The sequence below is a fragment of the Ranitomeya imitator genome, chromosome 1 (genome assembly GCF_032444005.1).
Source record: "Ranitomeya imitator isolate aRanImi1 chromosome 1, aRanImi1.pri, whole genome shotgun sequence".
Classification (NCBI taxonomy): Eukaryota; Metazoa; Chordata; class Amphibia; order Anura; family Dendrobatidae; genus Ranitomeya; species Ranitomeya imitator.
The window spans coordinates 968,191,319-968,210,315 of NC_091282.1; the positions used below are offsets into that span (position 1 = coordinate 968,191,319).

The following is an 18,997-nucleotide window of genomic DNA, read 5'->3' on the forward strand; positions in this document are numbered from 1 at the left end:
GTCAGTAGTCTTCTCCATGATTGTGGACCTGCTGAAACAGACTAAGGGACCTTTTTAAATGCTTAGGAAGCCTTTGTAGGTGTTTTTTTGTTAAATATTCTAATTTTCTGAGATAATGACTTTTGGGTTTTCATTGGCTGTAAGCCATAATCATCAACATTAACAGAAATAATCACTGGAAATAGATCACCCTGTTTGTAATGACTCTATATAATATATGAGATTCACTTTTTGTATTGAAGAACTGAAATAAAATGACTTCTTGATCATATTCTAATTTAGTGAGAAGCACTTGTAAATGTACAGTAACTACAGTCACCATTTTAGAGAGATAGCAAATTCTTCGCCCTAGGGTTACAAACTTTTTCTGTGTCATGTCTCACCCTGAATTACCTGTTTCTAATTAACATAAAAGCACTGTACATGCTAATGAGACATAATCAAGATTCATTATTGTCTACAGCACGCCGCGCTATGGCACTGCTGAAATGTGACAAGACGGTAGTTCTCACATTTCTTTGGAGATGTTTGTGTACATCAATGATGTGACCTTTACAGACATTATTTCCTCCTGAGCAAATTCTCTGACATTTGTAGAGAACACAATAAAATAAGAAATTACAATGTACCATCATCTGACATCTGAGAGTGGAAAAACATGATAAAGTTATTGGTCATGTGACTCGGTAATTATGATCATTACCAGTTTAAATGTATGAATGAGCAATTTAAACTAATTAAGGGATAAAATACGTCTATGCAAGCATTGGAAGAAGAGCAGAAATGTGATTATATCACATGTGAAGGAAGACAGGATTAAATCATTTTTCCATTTCAGCCGAAACCACAATGATCTTGACTCTGCCAGAATATATAGCAGTTATGAGACTGGCAGCATATTTCTCTGATGTAATGAGCTGGGTAGACAATGCTCTTTTGCAGATCTACAGTGGCATGATATGCAAAGTATTCATCCGTTTCCATCAGCAATAATACTTTTATATCGCAAATCAAAATTACCCTTATAGAAATATTCTTAACTATCTGATCGTTGGGGGTACAACCATTGGGTGCCCCAACAACCCCGAGAACAGGGTCTCTGAAGAGCCCTGGCTGACTGGAGTGGAGATCTACAGTATCATGCACACTACCGCACCATGTACTCTAATAGGAGTTCTGAAGACCAGTCGAGCACAGCAGTCGATTATCTCTGGCGCTTCCATTAAGAGTGAATGTATGATCGATCTCTGCTCCATTCACAGGAGGCTCCTCAGAGCCCTGGTTATAAGTGTCGCTGGTAGCCCCAGCGGTCGTAGCCTCAGAATTTGAACCCCAGTGACAAGAATGTTGTCCCCTATCCTATGACTATATGACAACTTTCAAACTTGAGAATACTCCATTAAGTCATTACTGATATTACTATTATTACTTATTATTATAGCGCCATTTATTCCATGGTGCTTTACATGTGAGGAGGGGTATACATAATAAAAGACAAGTACAATAATCTTAATCAATACAAGTCACGACTGGTACATGAGGAGAGAGGACCCTGCCCGGAGGGCTCACAATCCACAAGGGATGGGTGAGAATACAGTAGGCATGGACTACGGTTTTTGCTGTTTCTTAGTTGAGGAATGTATGGATCTGGAAAATATTTTTGAGTTGGAGTCAGCAGGAAGTGGAAAGGGCTTGTATATGTGGTTTGAAAGAGAGATCAGTCTCCAGTATTACCCCAAGGCAGCGAGCTTGTGGGACTGGGGAGAGTGGCCGTTTACTTTAATGGATAGGTCTGTTGGGGGAGTCAAAGTGAGAAGAGGGAAAGATGATGAATTCTGTTTTGTCCATATTAAGTTTTAGAAATCTAGTGGAGAAGAAGGATGAAATAGCAGACATACATTGTGGGATTCTGGTTAGTAGGGTGGTGATATCTGGTCCAGAGATGTAGATCTGTGTGTCGTTGGCATAGAGACGATACTAAAACCATGGAACTCTATAAGCTGTCCCAGGCCAAAGGTATAGATGGAGAAGAGCAGAGGCCCTAGGACTGAACCTTGCGGGACTCCGACAGATAGGGGGCGAGGTGAGGAGGTGGTGTGTGAGTGGGAGACGCTGAATGTCCGGTCTGTTAGGTACGACGAAATCCAAGATAGGGCTAAGTCAGTGATGCGAAGAGATGAGAGGGTCTGTAATAGTAGGGAATTGTCCACTGTGTCAAAGGCAGAGGACAGGTCTAGGAGGAGGAGGACAGAGTAGTGCTGCTTGGCTTTGGCAGTTAATAGGTCATTGGTGACTTTAGTTAGGGCAGTTTCAGTGAAGTGATGTGGCCGGAAGTCAGACTGAAAGCGGTCGAAGAGGGAGCACGAAGATAGGTGGGAGGACAGTTCAAGATGGACATGTTGTTCCAGTAGTTTTGAGGCATAGGGGAAAAGTGTTATGGTGGCGATAGCTAGATGCAGAGGATGAGTCAAGAGAGGGCTTTTTGAGGATAGGTGTGATTAAGGCATGTTTACAGGGAATCTGTCACCTACTTTTTCGCATACAAGCTTCGGCCACCGCCATCAGTGGCTTATCTACAGCATTCTGTAATGCTGTAGATAAGCCCCTGATGTAACCTGAAAGATAAGAAAAACAAGCTATATTATACTCACCAGGGGGTGGCGGTCCGGTCTGATGGGCGTCGCGGTCCGGGTCCGGCACCTCCCATCTTCATGCGCTGACGTCCTCTTCCTTGCTTCTGTCGCAGCTCCTGCACAGGCGTACTTTATCTGCAAAGTACTGCAGTGCGCAGGCGCTGGGAAAGGTCCGAGAAGCCCAGCGCCTGCGCACTGCAGTACTTTATGCTGCCCTCAACAGGGCAAATGAGTACGCCTGAGCAGGAGCCGCGACAGAAGCAAGGAAGAGGATGTCATCGCATGAAGATAGGAGGTGCCGGACCCGGACTGCGACACCCATCTGACTGGACCGCAGCGGGACCGCCTCTGGGTGAGTATTAGATAACTTGTTTTTCTTATTTTTCTGGTTATATCAGTGGCTTATCTACAGCATTACAGAATGCTGTAGATAAGCCCCTGATGGCGGTGGCAGAAGCTTATACATGAAAAAGTAGGTGACAGATTCCCTTTAAAGCTTGAGGGGAAAACACCAGTTGTTAGTGATAGGTTGAAGAGATGGGTTAGGGTTGGAATGACGACTGTGGTGATATCACTGACACAAGAACTGTTGACCACAAATCAGGTCAGGTGGCAGAATTTGTATTGTAAGGTTCATCCACCTTAAATCACTACTGTTTCAACAACATTTGCATTAAAGTAGATGCAAGTATAAGAAACTATGTAAGGCTACGTTCACATTGGCGTTCCGCCAATGTGCGTCGCTGTTGCGCCGGCGACGCAGCGGCGACGCAGCGGCGACGCGCCCCTATGTTTAACATAGGGGACGCGTGCGTCGTTTTGGTGGCGTTTTTCGCCACGTGCGTCGTTTCCGACGCTAGCGTCGGACGCAAGAAAACGCTACATGTAGCATTTTCTGTGCGTCCGATTTTCGTCGGAAAACGACGCACGCGTCGCAAAACGCGCGCGTTTTAGCGTGCGTCGCGCCGCTAATGTGAACGTAGCCTAATATGTCCTATAAGGGACTCGCCATCAACTTTGTAAAAGAGCTTAAATCAATTAGTGAAAGCCAGACGACTACCAGAACAGTGAGGTGTCAGATAACACTTGCAATTATACTTAATGGAAAGAGGAGATGGGAGGAGGGACTAGCAGAGCGAGATATCAAGAGGGAGAGACAGGAAGATCATCCTGCAGTTCAAAATATGCCAGAGCTGGATTTACAGCTACACTACTCGATTCTGCTGTATATTGTCCAACATGCTGAAACTTCTGAACATGCACTACAAGGGAAAAAAAAAGATCAAGAATCATACATTGAGATTAATTCCCCACTGACTATTATAATAAAAAGTTATGCTCATTTGGATTGTGTTTCCTAACTAGATAGATTATAGGTTTCAAGAGCCGGCACGTCAGCGCTGCCCGATCTCACTAGCGCTGGGTACAACCGTCCAGGAGGAGTTTCTGCAGATGGCACAGAGCAGGAGACACCTGATGTTGTACTGTTTATGCAGGACACAGTGCAACATGATTCTCCAGGTCAGAACAATTACCGTATTTTCTGGCGTATAAGACGACTTTTTAACCCCTGAAAAGCATCTCGAAAGTCGGGGTTCGTCTTATACGCCGGGTACGGCTTGTGCAGGGAGCGGTCCTGTATGGTTCTTAGGATCTGGAGGAGAGGAGACTCTCCTTCATGCCCTGGGATCCATATTCATGTAAAAAAAAGAATAAAAATAAAAAATATGAGATATACTTACCCTCAGACGGCCCGCGGCTCTCAGCGGTGCCCTCTGTTCCTAAGGATGCATTGAGCGACCAGTCACGCGATGTCATCGAAGGTCCTTTGCTCAATGCATCTTTTTTTTACATGAATATGGATCCCAGGACCTGAAGGAGAGTTTCCTCTCCTCCAGACCCTGGGAACCATCCGCACCGCACACGCCGTATAAGATGACTGGGCATATAAGATGACCCCCATCTTATACGGCGAGTATATCCCAAACTCCATATTTTATATGGAAAAGTAGGGGGTCGTCTTATATGTCCAGTTGTCTTATACACCAGAAAATACGGTACTTTGTGTCTCCAACGCTTTATATTTCCTTTGATCGAGCCATGTAAGGGTTTGTTTTTGCTGGGCAAGTTGCATTTTTTGTTTGTACATTTTTTGGGGTATTTGACATTTTATTGTATCTTGGGGGCAGAAAGTGAGGCGAAAAAGAAATGACAATTAGATTTTTTCTTTCGTTAAGCCATTTACTGTATTTATTAAATAATTTTATGTTTTAATAGAGTGGACTTTTACGGATGTGGCTATATCAAATATATATTTTTTATTTATTTTCTATTAAAAAGAATAACATTTAAGCGTTCATTATATATATATATATATATATATATATATATATATTTTAACTTTTTGATAATTTTGTGCACATGTTTAAGTCACCCTACAGGACTTACTTGCACAATACACTAGAGTAGAGTTAGGGCAGAACGGTGGCTCAGTGGTTAGCACTGCAGCCTTGTAGCGCTGGGGTCTCGGGTTTCCTCCGGGTACTCCGGTTTCCTCCCACATTCCAAAGACATACTGATGGGGCTCACAATCTAAATTCCCTATCGAGGACAGAGCTGATAATGTGTGCAAAACTGTAAAGCGCTGCGGAATATGTTAGCGCTATATAAAAATAAAGATTAGAGTATTGCAGTATATGCGCAAACTAACAATTTCCTATGATTTCCAGCCACAAGCAGGTTTTCAAAGTAGTACAAAAATGGCGGCTCTGTGGGTAACACATTGTAACCCAGTTGCACCCTGCAATTGCATCACACGGTAGAGAGGAGTAGGCACTTATGGGCGATTCAAGGTCACGGACAAAATTCGACCACTTAAGTGCTATCACCAAATTACCACGATATGAGAGTGGTTGAACCGCAGTAGTCAAACCTCGCAACCATCTTTGCTGTTACAGGCAGATGCACACTCTGGGATTGGCTCCATAGACCTGCACCCATGGACATCACAGAAACACATAAAACTACCAATGGCCCATTAGGGTTTCTTACATTCTATTAAATTCTTTATTTAACATTTCCAAGATGGAAAAGGAAATTCAGGTCACTATAGGAAGGGGGGATATTTTAAGGGACAAGGGAAAGAATGGAAGGGGGTTGAGTAAGCAATCTTCGGCATACAGACTCAATAATATGAGGGGTCAAAAAAAAAAATAGCCATATGATGAGGGACAAATGATTAAAAGTTTGAGGGAGAGGGTAGGAAGTAGGGATGGACAAGGGGAAGAAAGTGACCACAGAAGGCCCCCAAACAATTAAATTCTTCTTTAGCCCAATGGACCAAGAAAAGCTAATACCTAGCATGCCACAACTGTTTCATATTCAACAGTCTTGATATGAATTCCACTGTGAGTCTATTCTTACTACATTTTACTTGTCTGTTAGATCAATGCAGTTTGACACCCCTGTGTTAGATCATGTAAAATGAAGCCTATATCTTGTAATGAACTACTTAAGACCACGTATCTCTCCCTAAAAAGTCGTGACTGCTCGCTTATACTGCAGGGAAAATCGGCAGAAGGAAATCATGGGAATGTTTGTGACAAAATTTGCCTCTGCAGTTTTTTATGTGGAAATTTAACAAATTAAAGAAACAAGTCTACGGTTTAAAATTGGCACTTACAGATTTGGCTGCAAAATCTATAACACTGGGAAATGATGGAGGGTTTTAACTTCCATATTGAAGTCAATAGGAAATATCTGGAATAAATGCTCAATCCGCAAAAGTTATTGATATGTTACTAAAATATTCTTTGCATCTTGATAAGATTTGTTAAAATTTCATCCCCTCGTTTTCTGTTATATTGAAGTGCGGAATTTACCTGCACAAATCCGACTAGAAATTAGGCTCTCACATGTGAATTAAGCATTACAATGAGGAGTGTATATTTATGTACTCCGTCTTATACTAGGACGTGCATGTACTGTGTCTATACCAACACACAGAAGTCTCCCATTTTCCTGTCATTTCCAGAAATGGCTGTTTTCTGCTCAACATCAATGCATTATATTGATTTAATAAAATGTCTGCATCAATGTGCTTTGATCATAAAGATTAATGCGTCGAAGACAGAAAAAGTCAGTAAGTGGGAGGAAATGCTGACTGCGTGTCTCACACCTACTTAGTGTGTCATCTTGTAGTTGGGCACCCATGAGCAGCAAGTTAATTAGCACTCTACATAACAAGTCTATTGTTATCTCACCACACAAAACCCAGAAATAGCCGCCAACATTCTCCTAACCATGCTCCGGCTCCGCTCTCCTTTCATCAGCCACACGTACACAAGTGATTTCTGGAAGCTGAACAGTCCTGATCACTAACTGTGACATGTAACATTTTGATTCCCTATCCTGGATCTCATCATACCTAACTGACCGTACATTCAGCGTCTCCCACTCACACACCACCTCCTCACCTCGCCCCCTATCTGTCGGAGTCCCGCAAGGTTCAGTTCTAGGACCCCTGCTCTTCTCCATTTACACCTTTGGCCTGGGACAGCTCATAGAATCTCACGGCTTTCAGTATCATCTCTATGCTGACGACACACAGATCTACATCTCTGGACCAGATATCACCTCCCTACTAACCAGAATCCCTCAATGTCTGTCTGCTATTTCATCCTTCTTCTCCACTAGATTTCTAAAACTTAACATGGACAAAACAGAATTCATCATCTTTCCCCCATCTCACGCGATCTCCCCAACGAACCTATCCATTACAGTAAACGGCTGCCCACTCTCCCCAGTCCCACAAGCCCGCTGTCTTGGGGTAATCCTTGACACTGATCTCTCCTTTAAACCACATATCCAAACCCTTTCCACTTCCTGCCGCCTCCAACTCAAAAATATTTCACGGATCCGCACATTCCTAAACCAAGAATCTGCAAAAACCCTAGTCCATGCCCTCATCATCTCCCGCCTTGACTACTGTAACCTCCTGCTCTGTGGCCTCCCCTCTAACACTCTTGCACCCCTCCAATCTATTCTAAACTCTGCTGCCCGACTAATCCACCTGTCCCCCCGCTATTCCCCGGCCTCTCCCCTCTGTCAATCCCTGCACTGGCTCCCCATCACCCAGAGACTCCAGTACAAAAGCCTAACCATGACATATAAAGCCATCCACAACCTGTCTCCTCCATACATCTGTGACCTCGTCTCCCGGTACTTTCCTGCACGCAACCTCCGATCCTCACAAGATCTCCTTCTCTACTCCCCTATTATCTCCTCTTCCCACAATCGCATACAAGATTTCTCTCGTGCATCCCCCCTACTCTGGAATGCTCTACCACAACATATCAGACTCTCGCCTACCATCGAAACCTTCAAAAAGAACCTGAAGACCCACCTCTTCCGACAAGCCTACAACCTGCAGTAACCACCGATTGACCAAACCGCTGCACGGCCAGCTCTACCCTCACCTACTGTATCCTCACCCATCCCTTGTAGATTGTGAGCCCTCGCGGGCAGGGTCCTCTCTCCTCCTGTACCAGTTGTGACTTGTATTTTTCAAGATTATTGTACTTGTTTTATTATGTATACCCCTCCTCACATGTAAAGCGCCATGGAATAAATGGCGCTATAATAATAAATAATAATAATAATAATAATAATAACATATCCCAGCGATTCTGAGACTGCTTTATCGTCACATGTGGTAATTCATGTTACTGGTAAATTTTGGTCAAATATTTTTTGCGTTTATCTATCACAATATCGAAGATTTGACAAAAAATTCAAAATTTTTGCAATCTTCAAAGTTCAAACTTGAAATTGAAAGTGGCCACGTTTTGGAAATTACACCCCTATGTGAATTTATCGACAGGTGTAGTGACTATTTTGAATCCATGGGTGTTTTCCAGAAACAAGCAGAAGTAGATGTTGCTGATCTGAAAATTGCAAATCTGCTGTATTGCCCAGTACATTGTAACACCCAATATGTTGTGGTGCCCATACATTGTAGTGCCTGTTCCTTTTGCCCAGCTCAGGTTTCTGGAGACACGCACCTCGTAAATTAAGCGGACTCTCATTGCTACAGAAATGCAAACGTATGGACCATTTGGATTTGGTAGCGCAAAATTATCTAGATTTCTATTGGAGAGGGAAGAGCCATAGCGTTTTCAGAGCCTTTCTGCTACCAGTAAAATGAAAGCCCCTATACTTCCATTTAAAGCTGACAGACCTGAGTGGGGACTTGCTTTTTTGTCAACTGAGATGAAGATTTTTTGGGGAACATTTTACATAACATCTTGGATATTTATCCTGCGCTCTATGCTGAGCACTTACATCAGGGTTTCCATCTAAATCTCCAAATGATGTGATTCATATGAAACCCCCTGAGGGAATCATTCATTATAATGGTGCAGCAGAGTCACTCTGGACTCAGTCTGGCCTTTGTTCAGCGGTGTTCTTTTCAGTGCTGCACAAAACTTGGCTGACCAAGCTTTTTTTTTTTAAATTGTTTTTGGCATCACTATATTACGAGAGGTATAGCTTTTTTATTTCTACATTAATGGAGTTGTCTGGCAGCTTGTTTTTTTGTGGGACAAGATGGCATTTTCAGAGATACCATTTTTATTTACATTTGTCTTTTTTATAGCGTTTTATTCCACCTTTTGTTCAGTGGTATGATGAAAAAGCATAGTTTTTATACGGTGTTCATCAAGGGGGTTAACTAAACTAGTGTGAACGGTTTATAGATCAGGTCATTCCGAACATGACGATACCAAATTTGTGTACTTTTTGCTTATTTTTTTTACATAAATATGTATTTATTGGAATAATATGTTTTTCATTTTTTTATTTTGTGTCTTTTTAAAAATATTTTTACAATTTTTTTAAACTTTTTGTTTTACTTTTTATTTAGTATCTCTTTGGGACTTTAACTTTTATTACTTTGATCACTGGTATAAAGCCCTGCAATGCATTATACCTATCAGCATTACACTGACAAAACGCCTGTTAGAGGGGCATGGTCATGGAAACCATCGGCCACTGTGATGTTACAGGGGATGCTTATTGGAAGGGAGAGGAAGCCCATCACCACTTTGGCATTTTTTTACCCACTCCTGGTTTTAGCTTACATATTCGAAGGTAAAAAACTCACCAAATACTCAATGTGTGCACATAGCTTTAGGAGTTGGCTGTTTTCCCACTCTCTGAGCTCGTTATATTGCTGGCCTTTATGCCAATTGCATCGAAAAAAATAACATGCCAACTGCATGAGGTAGACCAATCATAAGCCTAAGGCAGTATTCCACAAGTCCGGTCCTCAAGAGCCACCAACAGGTCATGTTTTCAGGATTTCCTTAATTTCCTTGAATTATTGCCTGTGTAGGTTCTGCAATTATCACCTGTGCAATACTAAGGAAATACTGAAAACTTGACCTGTTGGTGACTCTTGAGGACCTGAGTTGGGGAACACTGGCCTAAGGTGTTATTCAGAGAAAAAAAGGACACGCACCCAGAATCTCAGACTATGGTTTCTCCTATGAGACATGTGACGATAGGCTTGCGGATTAGGCTTAGGAATTTCTGGTGCGATTTTGCCTCTCCTAGCAGAAAACGCACCTGCGGATTTGTCGCGTTTTTTGTGCGGTTCCGCAGCGTTTTTTGTGCGGTTTTGCTGCGGCTTTCTTGCGGATTTGCTGCGTTTTTTACCCCTGCGGTTTTCAATAATGGAATGGGTACAAAAACGCTGCAGATTCACAAAAAAGAAGTGACATGCTACTTCTTTTAAACCGCAGCGTTTCCGCAGCGGATTTTCCGCAAAGTGCGCACAGCATTTTTTTTTCTCATTGATTTACATTGTACTGTAAATCAAATGCGGATCTGCAGCATTTCTGCACCTCAAAAAACGCTGTGGATCCACAGAGAATACGCACCGTGTGCACATACCCTTAAAGTAGAAGAGTTTTTATCCATCCCCTAGAAAAGATATTCAGAATGTAAAAAGAGGTCCAATAAGACCACTGTAAATAACATGTCTTGTATCAAGGACTTGATAATGCCCCACGATAAAGCCAACCTGGAACAAGTCCAGAAAATATGAGGTAAAGTACCAACTGAGGACCCACAGCAGCAACGGACACTTGAAATCTGGTGATTCATCTTATTTAGGAGTTGTGGGGTGTAATAGCGAACATGAGATCTTGTATTGGTTCTCTTTATAAAGAGTGCAAACCCAGGTTTTAGCTGCACTAGACCAGATAGGGTGCCACAGTTGGGGTGGAATTACCTAAAGGTACCGTCACACTAAGCGACGCTGCAGCGATACCGACAACGATCCGGATCGCTGCAGCGTCGCTGTTTGGTCGCTGGAGAGCTGTCACACAGACCGCTCTCCAGCGACCAACGATGCCGGTAACCAGGGAAAACATCGGGTTACTAAGCGCAGGGCCGCGCTTAGTAACCCGATGTTTACCCTGGTTACCATCGTTAAAGTAAAAAAAACAACCACTACATACTTACCTACCGCTGTCTGTCCCCGGCGCTGTGCTTCTCTGCTCTGGCTGTGAGCGCCGGCCAGCCGGAAAGCAGAGCGGTGACGTCACCGCTGTGCTATCCGGCCGCTGTGCTCACAGCCAGAGCAGAGAAGCACAGCGCCGGGGACAGACAGCGGTAGGTAAGTATGTAGTGGTTGTTTTTTTTACTTTAACGATGGTAACCAGGGTAAACATCGGGTTACTAAGCGCGGCCCTGCGCTTAGTAACCCGATGTTTACCCTGGTTACCAGCGAAGACATCGCTGAATCGGTGTCACACACGCCGATTCAGCGATGTCAGCGGGAGAGCCAGCGACGAAACAAAGTTCTGGACTTTCTTCCCCGACCAGCGATATCACAGCAGGGGCCTGATCGCTGCTGCCTGTCACACTGGACGATATCGCTAGCCAGGACGCTGCAACGTCACGGATCGCTAGCGATATCGTCTAGTGTGACGGTACCTTTAGGAAGAAATCTCTCCCAGTTAGTCATTTAATTAGGAATGTCTAGTAAATGACCCCCTGGGAGGAATTAATTAGAACTGTACATATCAGACTCTAGTGGACGGGACCCTCATACACAGCTTTTAAAAGGTCCTCTTTATTAAAGATCTTTGACCTCTCCTCGCACCTCTTGTGTTCTCCAGGTAACAATTCTGGAGGGTTTTTATTCTATGAGCTCTGTGTTATACCATTCTTCTGTTATTACTCCTAAAAGTTTAGAAATAAATTGCAAATGGCTGTTACCATTCCTCCTGTAGAAGGGAAGTGTCCCAACACGCTTGTGCACATGACCATATTATGACCCGACAAAACATTGGATTGCTCAAGGACCAAAGTTATGGCTGAGCACGTCAGAAGTTTTCCTTGAACCACACCAGTTCAAAGAAAAAATTGCTGAATGTCTGAGTTTGATTCGATATACAGATCACACCCGGCCACTTAAGTCGATGAGTGTGTGTGAAACACCGGACTGCACCCGGATGACATCTGAGTGCAGTCCAATTTCCATGGACTGAAAGAATTAAGATGAAGAATTTTCTTTCTTTATCTTCTCCTCAGCCGAGAGAATCGGAGCACAATCTGTCCATACTCTGATCAGAGTGTTCTTTGCATAAATTACCCAATTCTCTCGGATGAGAGAAAATACGCCTGTATGATCCTAGCCTAATGAAGGGGACACAACGCCTCAACTAGTAACACCCATTTGTCATTTTTATTCATACATTTCTAAGGGGAATTACAGAAAAGTGGCACAATGCAGAGTTATAATAAAAAATACCTAGAATCATCATTTAATGGGTAATCCATGGATTTATTTAGGCAGATGTGTGCGGAGAGCCGGGGGTCCTGGTTATAGATACATGACGCTTCCCCTGTACATTTTCTAGCTGACAGTAACAGGCTTCTTATTTAATATGCCATTTTTTTCTCACTAGCTTCTGCTAATATGTGGCTGCTCTCATTGCTAAGTGTTCTGTGAATGAATTAGAGAATCTGCAGCGTGACTCACATGGCGGAGACATGGAACTTACATCATTCTGCAGGGACGGATGGACGGACAGCGTTCACATACAAGTATACACAAGCACACAGAGATTATACGTGGGGTAGCTGGAGATTAGGTCATAGAGGGATGGAGGGGACGGGTCGGGAACAGCCTTGCACCTTCTTATGTTCTGCAAGTCATTGTGATTACAGTAAGTCATAGTTTTGCAGCTCGGCGAAAGTATTCTGAGATCATTATATCATTCATGTATTGATAAAAATGATGGCGGTCATTTATGGAAAAAAATAAAATCCATGTTGGCAACTCTGGATATAAGACACAGTATTATTGCCTATCTGTTTAACCTTTGCAGGGAAATTTATAGAGTGTGTTAAAGCAATGACTTTTACTTTATGGTGAACGCTACATTGCCTGCAACATAACATAAAATATACAACGCTCAGTATACTTTCATATTTACCAAATACAGCACAAAGCTAAACCTCCTATACTATAAAAGCAAATTGGTGCAAGTAAAAAGGGGATTGTCTGGCGTATTTTGGCACATCCCCATGAGGTGAGCGCGGCTAACCTGCAATACCAGACACAGCACCAGGCCATGCTCACAGGACTGAACAAACCAAATGCACAACTTCTGCAGCTGCACCGGGGCCCAATGGGTTAGAGGGCCCAATGGCACCTAAAAAGCAGTTAATAGTTTCCACCTTCTAATATATGGCTTCTAAGGGCCGTACCATTATTTATTAAAGGGAATCTGTCAGTAGGGTTTTGCTATATAATCTGAAGAAAGCATGAGGTAGGGCTGAGACACACATTTTAGGGAAGTGTAACTTATTAGGCTGTGTACTGTTGTTTCAATACAATGACTGTTTTATCACCAGGAGATTATCACTGACTGGACTACAGCTCCTGTGAGCCCTGGTCTGACCACGCCCCCTCCTCTAATCAGCAGCTGTAAAACTGTGGTGTGGGTGAGGTTAGCTTTCTGAGCACTGCTACATGCTACATCTAAAAAACTCTGATTGTGTAAGACCTGCTGCACCCAGTAAACTAAGTGATACATCATTGGAATCAGGGCTTCTCTTACTACATTATGCTGCTCCCCGATAGGTTAGCAAAAACCCAGTGACAGATTCCTTTTAATTGTAGAAAGGCATTATGGGGCTACTTTATGCAAATCTTACAAAGAAAGGGCCCATAGATAATTCATGAAGAGTGGCCCTCTACTGTGTCCCCACTGCATACGCTTCTAACAGATGTCAGCCAAACGCTTCTTCAGATGGCTGCTGAGATCTGCAGCATGTTATTTTTGTGTGGAATTCTCAAGGACATTCACCACAAATTTCCCCTTTTGCAAAATAACTTATGCAGATCCGCCACTTTTGGACTCCAGCCTAATGTTTCCTCATTTTCCCACTTTAATGAATTTTGCTGAAATACCTTGCGCAGCATTGTGATCGAACACACTATATCTTCATATCTCTTAGCAGCTACTTACCTGCAAAAGGAAAAAAACAGTATTAATAACACAGTAACATACTGATCTGTCACACCTCAGTATGTTACACTATGGTAACAAAGCTTAATAATTGTATATTATATAAGTTTGCAATTTACTTTATATTTCACTTCTTCCAGATTTGTTTGCTTTTAGTGAAAGGGAGACTTGTGGGAAAGGAGGGTCCCAGGTAGGTAACTTCTCCCCATCTGCTCCCTTTGACTGACAGGTCATTGGAGGCCCTACTGCAGACAAACTAGTACTACATGGCAATAGAACAGGGTTTTTTTTTTATCTCCTTGCGATGTCCATCCGTGTGTTATGCAGGACCAGTTCTACTTTTGAACGTAATCATTACATTTACCACATAATATACTGAAAAATGGAAAAAAAAATATTTCTGGAGTGAAAGGAAAAAAGTTTTATCATGTGCACCCGACATTGGACATCCAGGTATGTGAAATGTACATCCACTTTTGTGATTATTTTAATTTAGTATTTCAATTTCAGTGCTAAAATTTAAAAAAAATGAAGCAACACAAAAGTTGAGCATCTTGATCCTACAGGCAGAATCTTTTATAACTACAGTAGTAGCAAGAAGTCAGGAAGACGTGGCAGAGTATGGAAGCAGGATTACACTACACTGGGTTCGTTTGTTGTCTGTTGCCTACAAGATATACGGTATATGGTGCCTTTAAAAAGTATTCATACCCTGTGAATGTTTTCATAATAATTCTGTTCTGTTGCTGATCTAAGGATCTTGGCTTTTGAGATGAAACTTTGCTGCACTTTATGTACATGCTCAGTAGTGACCAGTGCTGTGGAGTCGTAGTGGAGATAAATCTGTGCTACTCTTTATGTACATGCTCAGTAGTGACCAGAGCTGGGGAGTCGTAGTGGAGATGAATCTGTGCTGCACTTTATGTACATGCTCAGTAGTGACCATTGCTAGGGAGTCGTAGTGGAGATGAATCTGTGCTGCACTTTATGTACATGCTAAGTAGTGACCAGTGCTGTGGAGTCGTAGTGGAGATGAATCTGTGCTGCACTTTATGTACATGCTCAGTAGTGATCAGTGCTGGGGAGTCGTAGTGGAGATGAATCTGTGCTGCACTTTATGTACATGCTCAGTAGTGATCAGTGCTGTGGAGTCGTAGTGGAGATGAATCAGTGCTGCACTATATGTACATGCTCAGTAGTGACCAGTGCTGTGGAGTCGTAGTGGAGATGAATCTGTGCTGCACTTTATGTACATGCTCAGTAGTGACCAGTGCTGTGGAGTCGTAGTGGAGATGAATCTGTGCTGCACTTTATGTACATGCTCAGTAGTGACCAGTGCTGTGGAGTCGTAGTGGAGATAAATCTGTGCTGCTCTTTATGTACATGCTCAGTAGTGACCAGTGCTGTGGAGTTGTAGTGGAGATGAATCTGTGCTGCACTTTATGTACATGCTCAGTAGTGACCAGTGCTGTGGAGTCGTAGTGGAGATAAATCTGTGCTACTTTATATACATGCTCAGTAGTGACTAGAGCTGGGGAGTCGTAGTGAAGATGAATCTGTGCTGCACTTTATGTACATGCTCAGTAGTGAGGCAGTGCTGTGGGGTCGTAGTGGAGATGAATCTGTGCTGCACTATATGTACATGCTCAGTAGTGACCAGTGCTGTGGAGTCGTAGTGGAGATAAATCTGTGCTACTTTATGTACATGCTCAGTAGTGACCAGAGCTGGGGAGTCGTAGTGGAGATGAATCTGTGCTGCTCTTTATGTACATGCTCAGTAGTGACCAGTGCTGGCGAGTTGGAGTCTTGGAGTCGGTAGTCAGGGAAATTGAGGAGTCGGAGGTTTGGCTTACCGACTGCACAGCCTTGGTGCGGAGGTTTATTTCTACCGTGTATGCAATCCATTTTTACTTTTCCTTGGGCAATTAATGACATTTGTTTGTGAAGGTGTGCAAAACCTGGGTTTCATGTGAGTGGCAAACTGACCGAAAAAGCCACAAAAGAGTAGGCTATTTTTTTGTAGTTGGTAAGAATTCATTTATTAGAATATTTTTAGCATTCAGAGAATGACCTTTACAATCTTGGCGTATTGCTTGGAATAGGAATACAAAAATGACCCAATCTGCCAAGCTTAGAAAGAGATCTGGGAATGTGAATTGCTTCCTGATGGTGTTTTGAGCACCACAAGAAACATTTAAAATAGACAGAAGGAGGTCACTGCTCGGGAATGCAAAATCTGATTATTACACGAGATATGCAGAGAGTGAAGATCAAGGACAGGCCATGAGCAATGTACGAGTAATACATGCAGAAATGGAAATACAGTTCAAGAGAAAAGTGCACATACATAATAACATGATCTACTCATTTGGGGAATACCATGTAGTATAATATAAAAGGGTAAGATAGTAGTAGAAGGAGATCATAAAAATGTATTATATTGCAGCACAGTAGTAAGCACAGTTGCTTTGTAGTGCTTGGGTCTAAGGTTCAAATCCCTCCAAGAACATCTGCAAGGAGTTTGTATGTTCTCCCACGCAAACACGGGTTTCTTCCGGGTTCTCCGGTTTCCTCCCACACTCCAAAGACATACTGATAGGGAATTTAGATTGTGAGTCCCAATTGAGACAGTGATGATTATGTCTTTAAAGTGCTGTGGATTAATGGCATGAGCAAAAAAATAAATAAACATTATATGTGCTACACCACATGATCACAGATCCCCCTTCTTTTCATTCCCCAAAAATTCTATAAAGCAACTGCCCAGTTCACACTAAAGACTTAAAGGGTTTGTTTGAAAACTGTAAAGAAAAAAATTTAGGCAAGGATTGATTCTATATAGTAAACAAGCTGCTCCGGATGTCTCCGCCAACTCTACAAGCGGTGTCTGCCCGTTTTGGACGTCACAGAACCATTACAGCCTGTAATTGGCTACAGACATTAGTTGGTTAGAAGAGTGCATCATTGGAGAATCTAGAAGTATTGTTAGATTATACGCTTTTATAGTCACCTAACCTTCGAAGCAGTGGCGTAGGAAGGGGGGTGCGGGGGGGGCGGGCCGCCCCGGGCGGCACAATGCGGGGGGCGGGCATCTAGCCCTGCTGGCACAAGCATCTCTTCAGTCAGTGCAGGGCCAGGCAGTGCAGGGCACATCGGGGTTAACAAGGCAGCCAGCGTGACATTGTTTTGTGGGCGGAGAGTTCTCCTGCTCTGCTCCTCCGCCCGCCCCTCGCTGACTGCTGAACTTACATCAGGACAGGCAGATTCTGGAGGAACTCCTTGGCAAGCCTTGCCGCCCTGAGTGAGTGCGATGTATCCCTGTATTCTGACAGTCTGGGTGACCTGGGGCGGCCACAGCTGATATACTGTATATTATATACTTCAGCAGCCGCCCAGGTCCCCAGCACCTGTCCTGTATATGTATATACTGTATCTATACAGCCTGCATGACAGTATATATAATATATATACAGGACAAGTGCTGGGGGCCTGGGCTGGGCGGCTGCTGAAATATATACACTGCACAGTACCATCACTCCCCTGTATATATACACTGCACCGTACCACTGCCCTGTATATATACACTGCACCGTACCACTGCCCTGTATATATACAATGCACAGTACCACTGCCCTGTATATATACAATGCACAGTACCACTGCCCTGTATATATACAATGCACAGTACCACTGCCCTGTATATATACACTGCACCGTACCACTGCCCTGTATATATACAATGCACAGTACCACTGCCCCTGTATATATACACTGCACCGTACCATCACTCCCCTGTATATATACACTGCACCGTACCACTGCCCTGTATATATACAATGCACAGTACCACTGCCCCTGTATATATACACTGCACCGTACCACTGCCCTGTATATATACAATGCACAGTACCACTGCCCCTGTATATATACACTGCACCGTACCACTGCCCTGTATATATACAATGCACAGTACCACTGCCCCTGTATATATACACTGCACAGTACCATCACTCCCCTGTATATATACACTGCACCGTACCACTGCCCTGTATATATACACTGCACAGTACCACTCCTCCTGTATATATACACCGCACAGTACCACTCCTCCTGTATATATACACTGCACAGTACCACTCCTCCTGTATATATACACTGCACAGTACCACTCCTCCTGTATATACACACTGCACAGTACCACTCCTCCTGTATATATACACCGCACAGTACCACTCCTCCTGTATATATACACTGCACAGTACCACTCCTCCTGTATATATACACCGCACAGTACCACTCCTCCTGTCCTGTATATATACATTGCACAGTACCACTCCTCCTGTATATATACACCGCACAGTACCACTCCTCCTGTATATATACACTGCACAGTACCACTCCTCCTGTATATATACACCGCACAGTACCACTCCTCCTGTATATATACACCGCACAGTACCACTCCTCCTGTATATATACACTGCACAGTACCACTCCTCCTGTATATATACACTGCACAGTACCACTCCTCCTGTATATATACACTGCACAGTACCACTCCTCCTGTATATATACACTGCACAGTACCACTCCTCCTGTATATATACACTGCACAGTACCACTCCTCCTGTATATATACACTGCACAGTACCACTCCTCCTGTATATATACACTGCACAGTACCACTCCTCCTGTATATATACACTGCACAGTACCACTCCTCCTGTATATATACACTGCACAGTACCACTCCTCCTGTATATATACACTGCACAGTACCACTCCTCCTGTATGTATACACTGCACAGTACCACTCCT

At 43.2% G+C, this 18,997-nt stretch overlaps 1 protein-coding gene across 1 annotated transcript in view; it reads right to left on the reverse strand.

The window, feature by feature from the left end:
* The window catches only part of ANK2 (ankyrin 2), a 732,820-nt gene that overhangs the window by 672,715 nt on the left and 41,108 nt on the right, over window positions 1-18,997 (reverse strand). Inside the window, exon 2 of the mRNA XM_069743800.1 lies at window positions 14,122-14,179. Within this exon, the coding sequence (XP_069599901.1) occupies window positions 14,122-14,133 (12 nt within the window). The 5' untranslated portion in view covers window positions 14,134-14,179. The remainder of the gene's footprint in view (window positions 1-14,121; window positions 14,180-18,997) is intronic.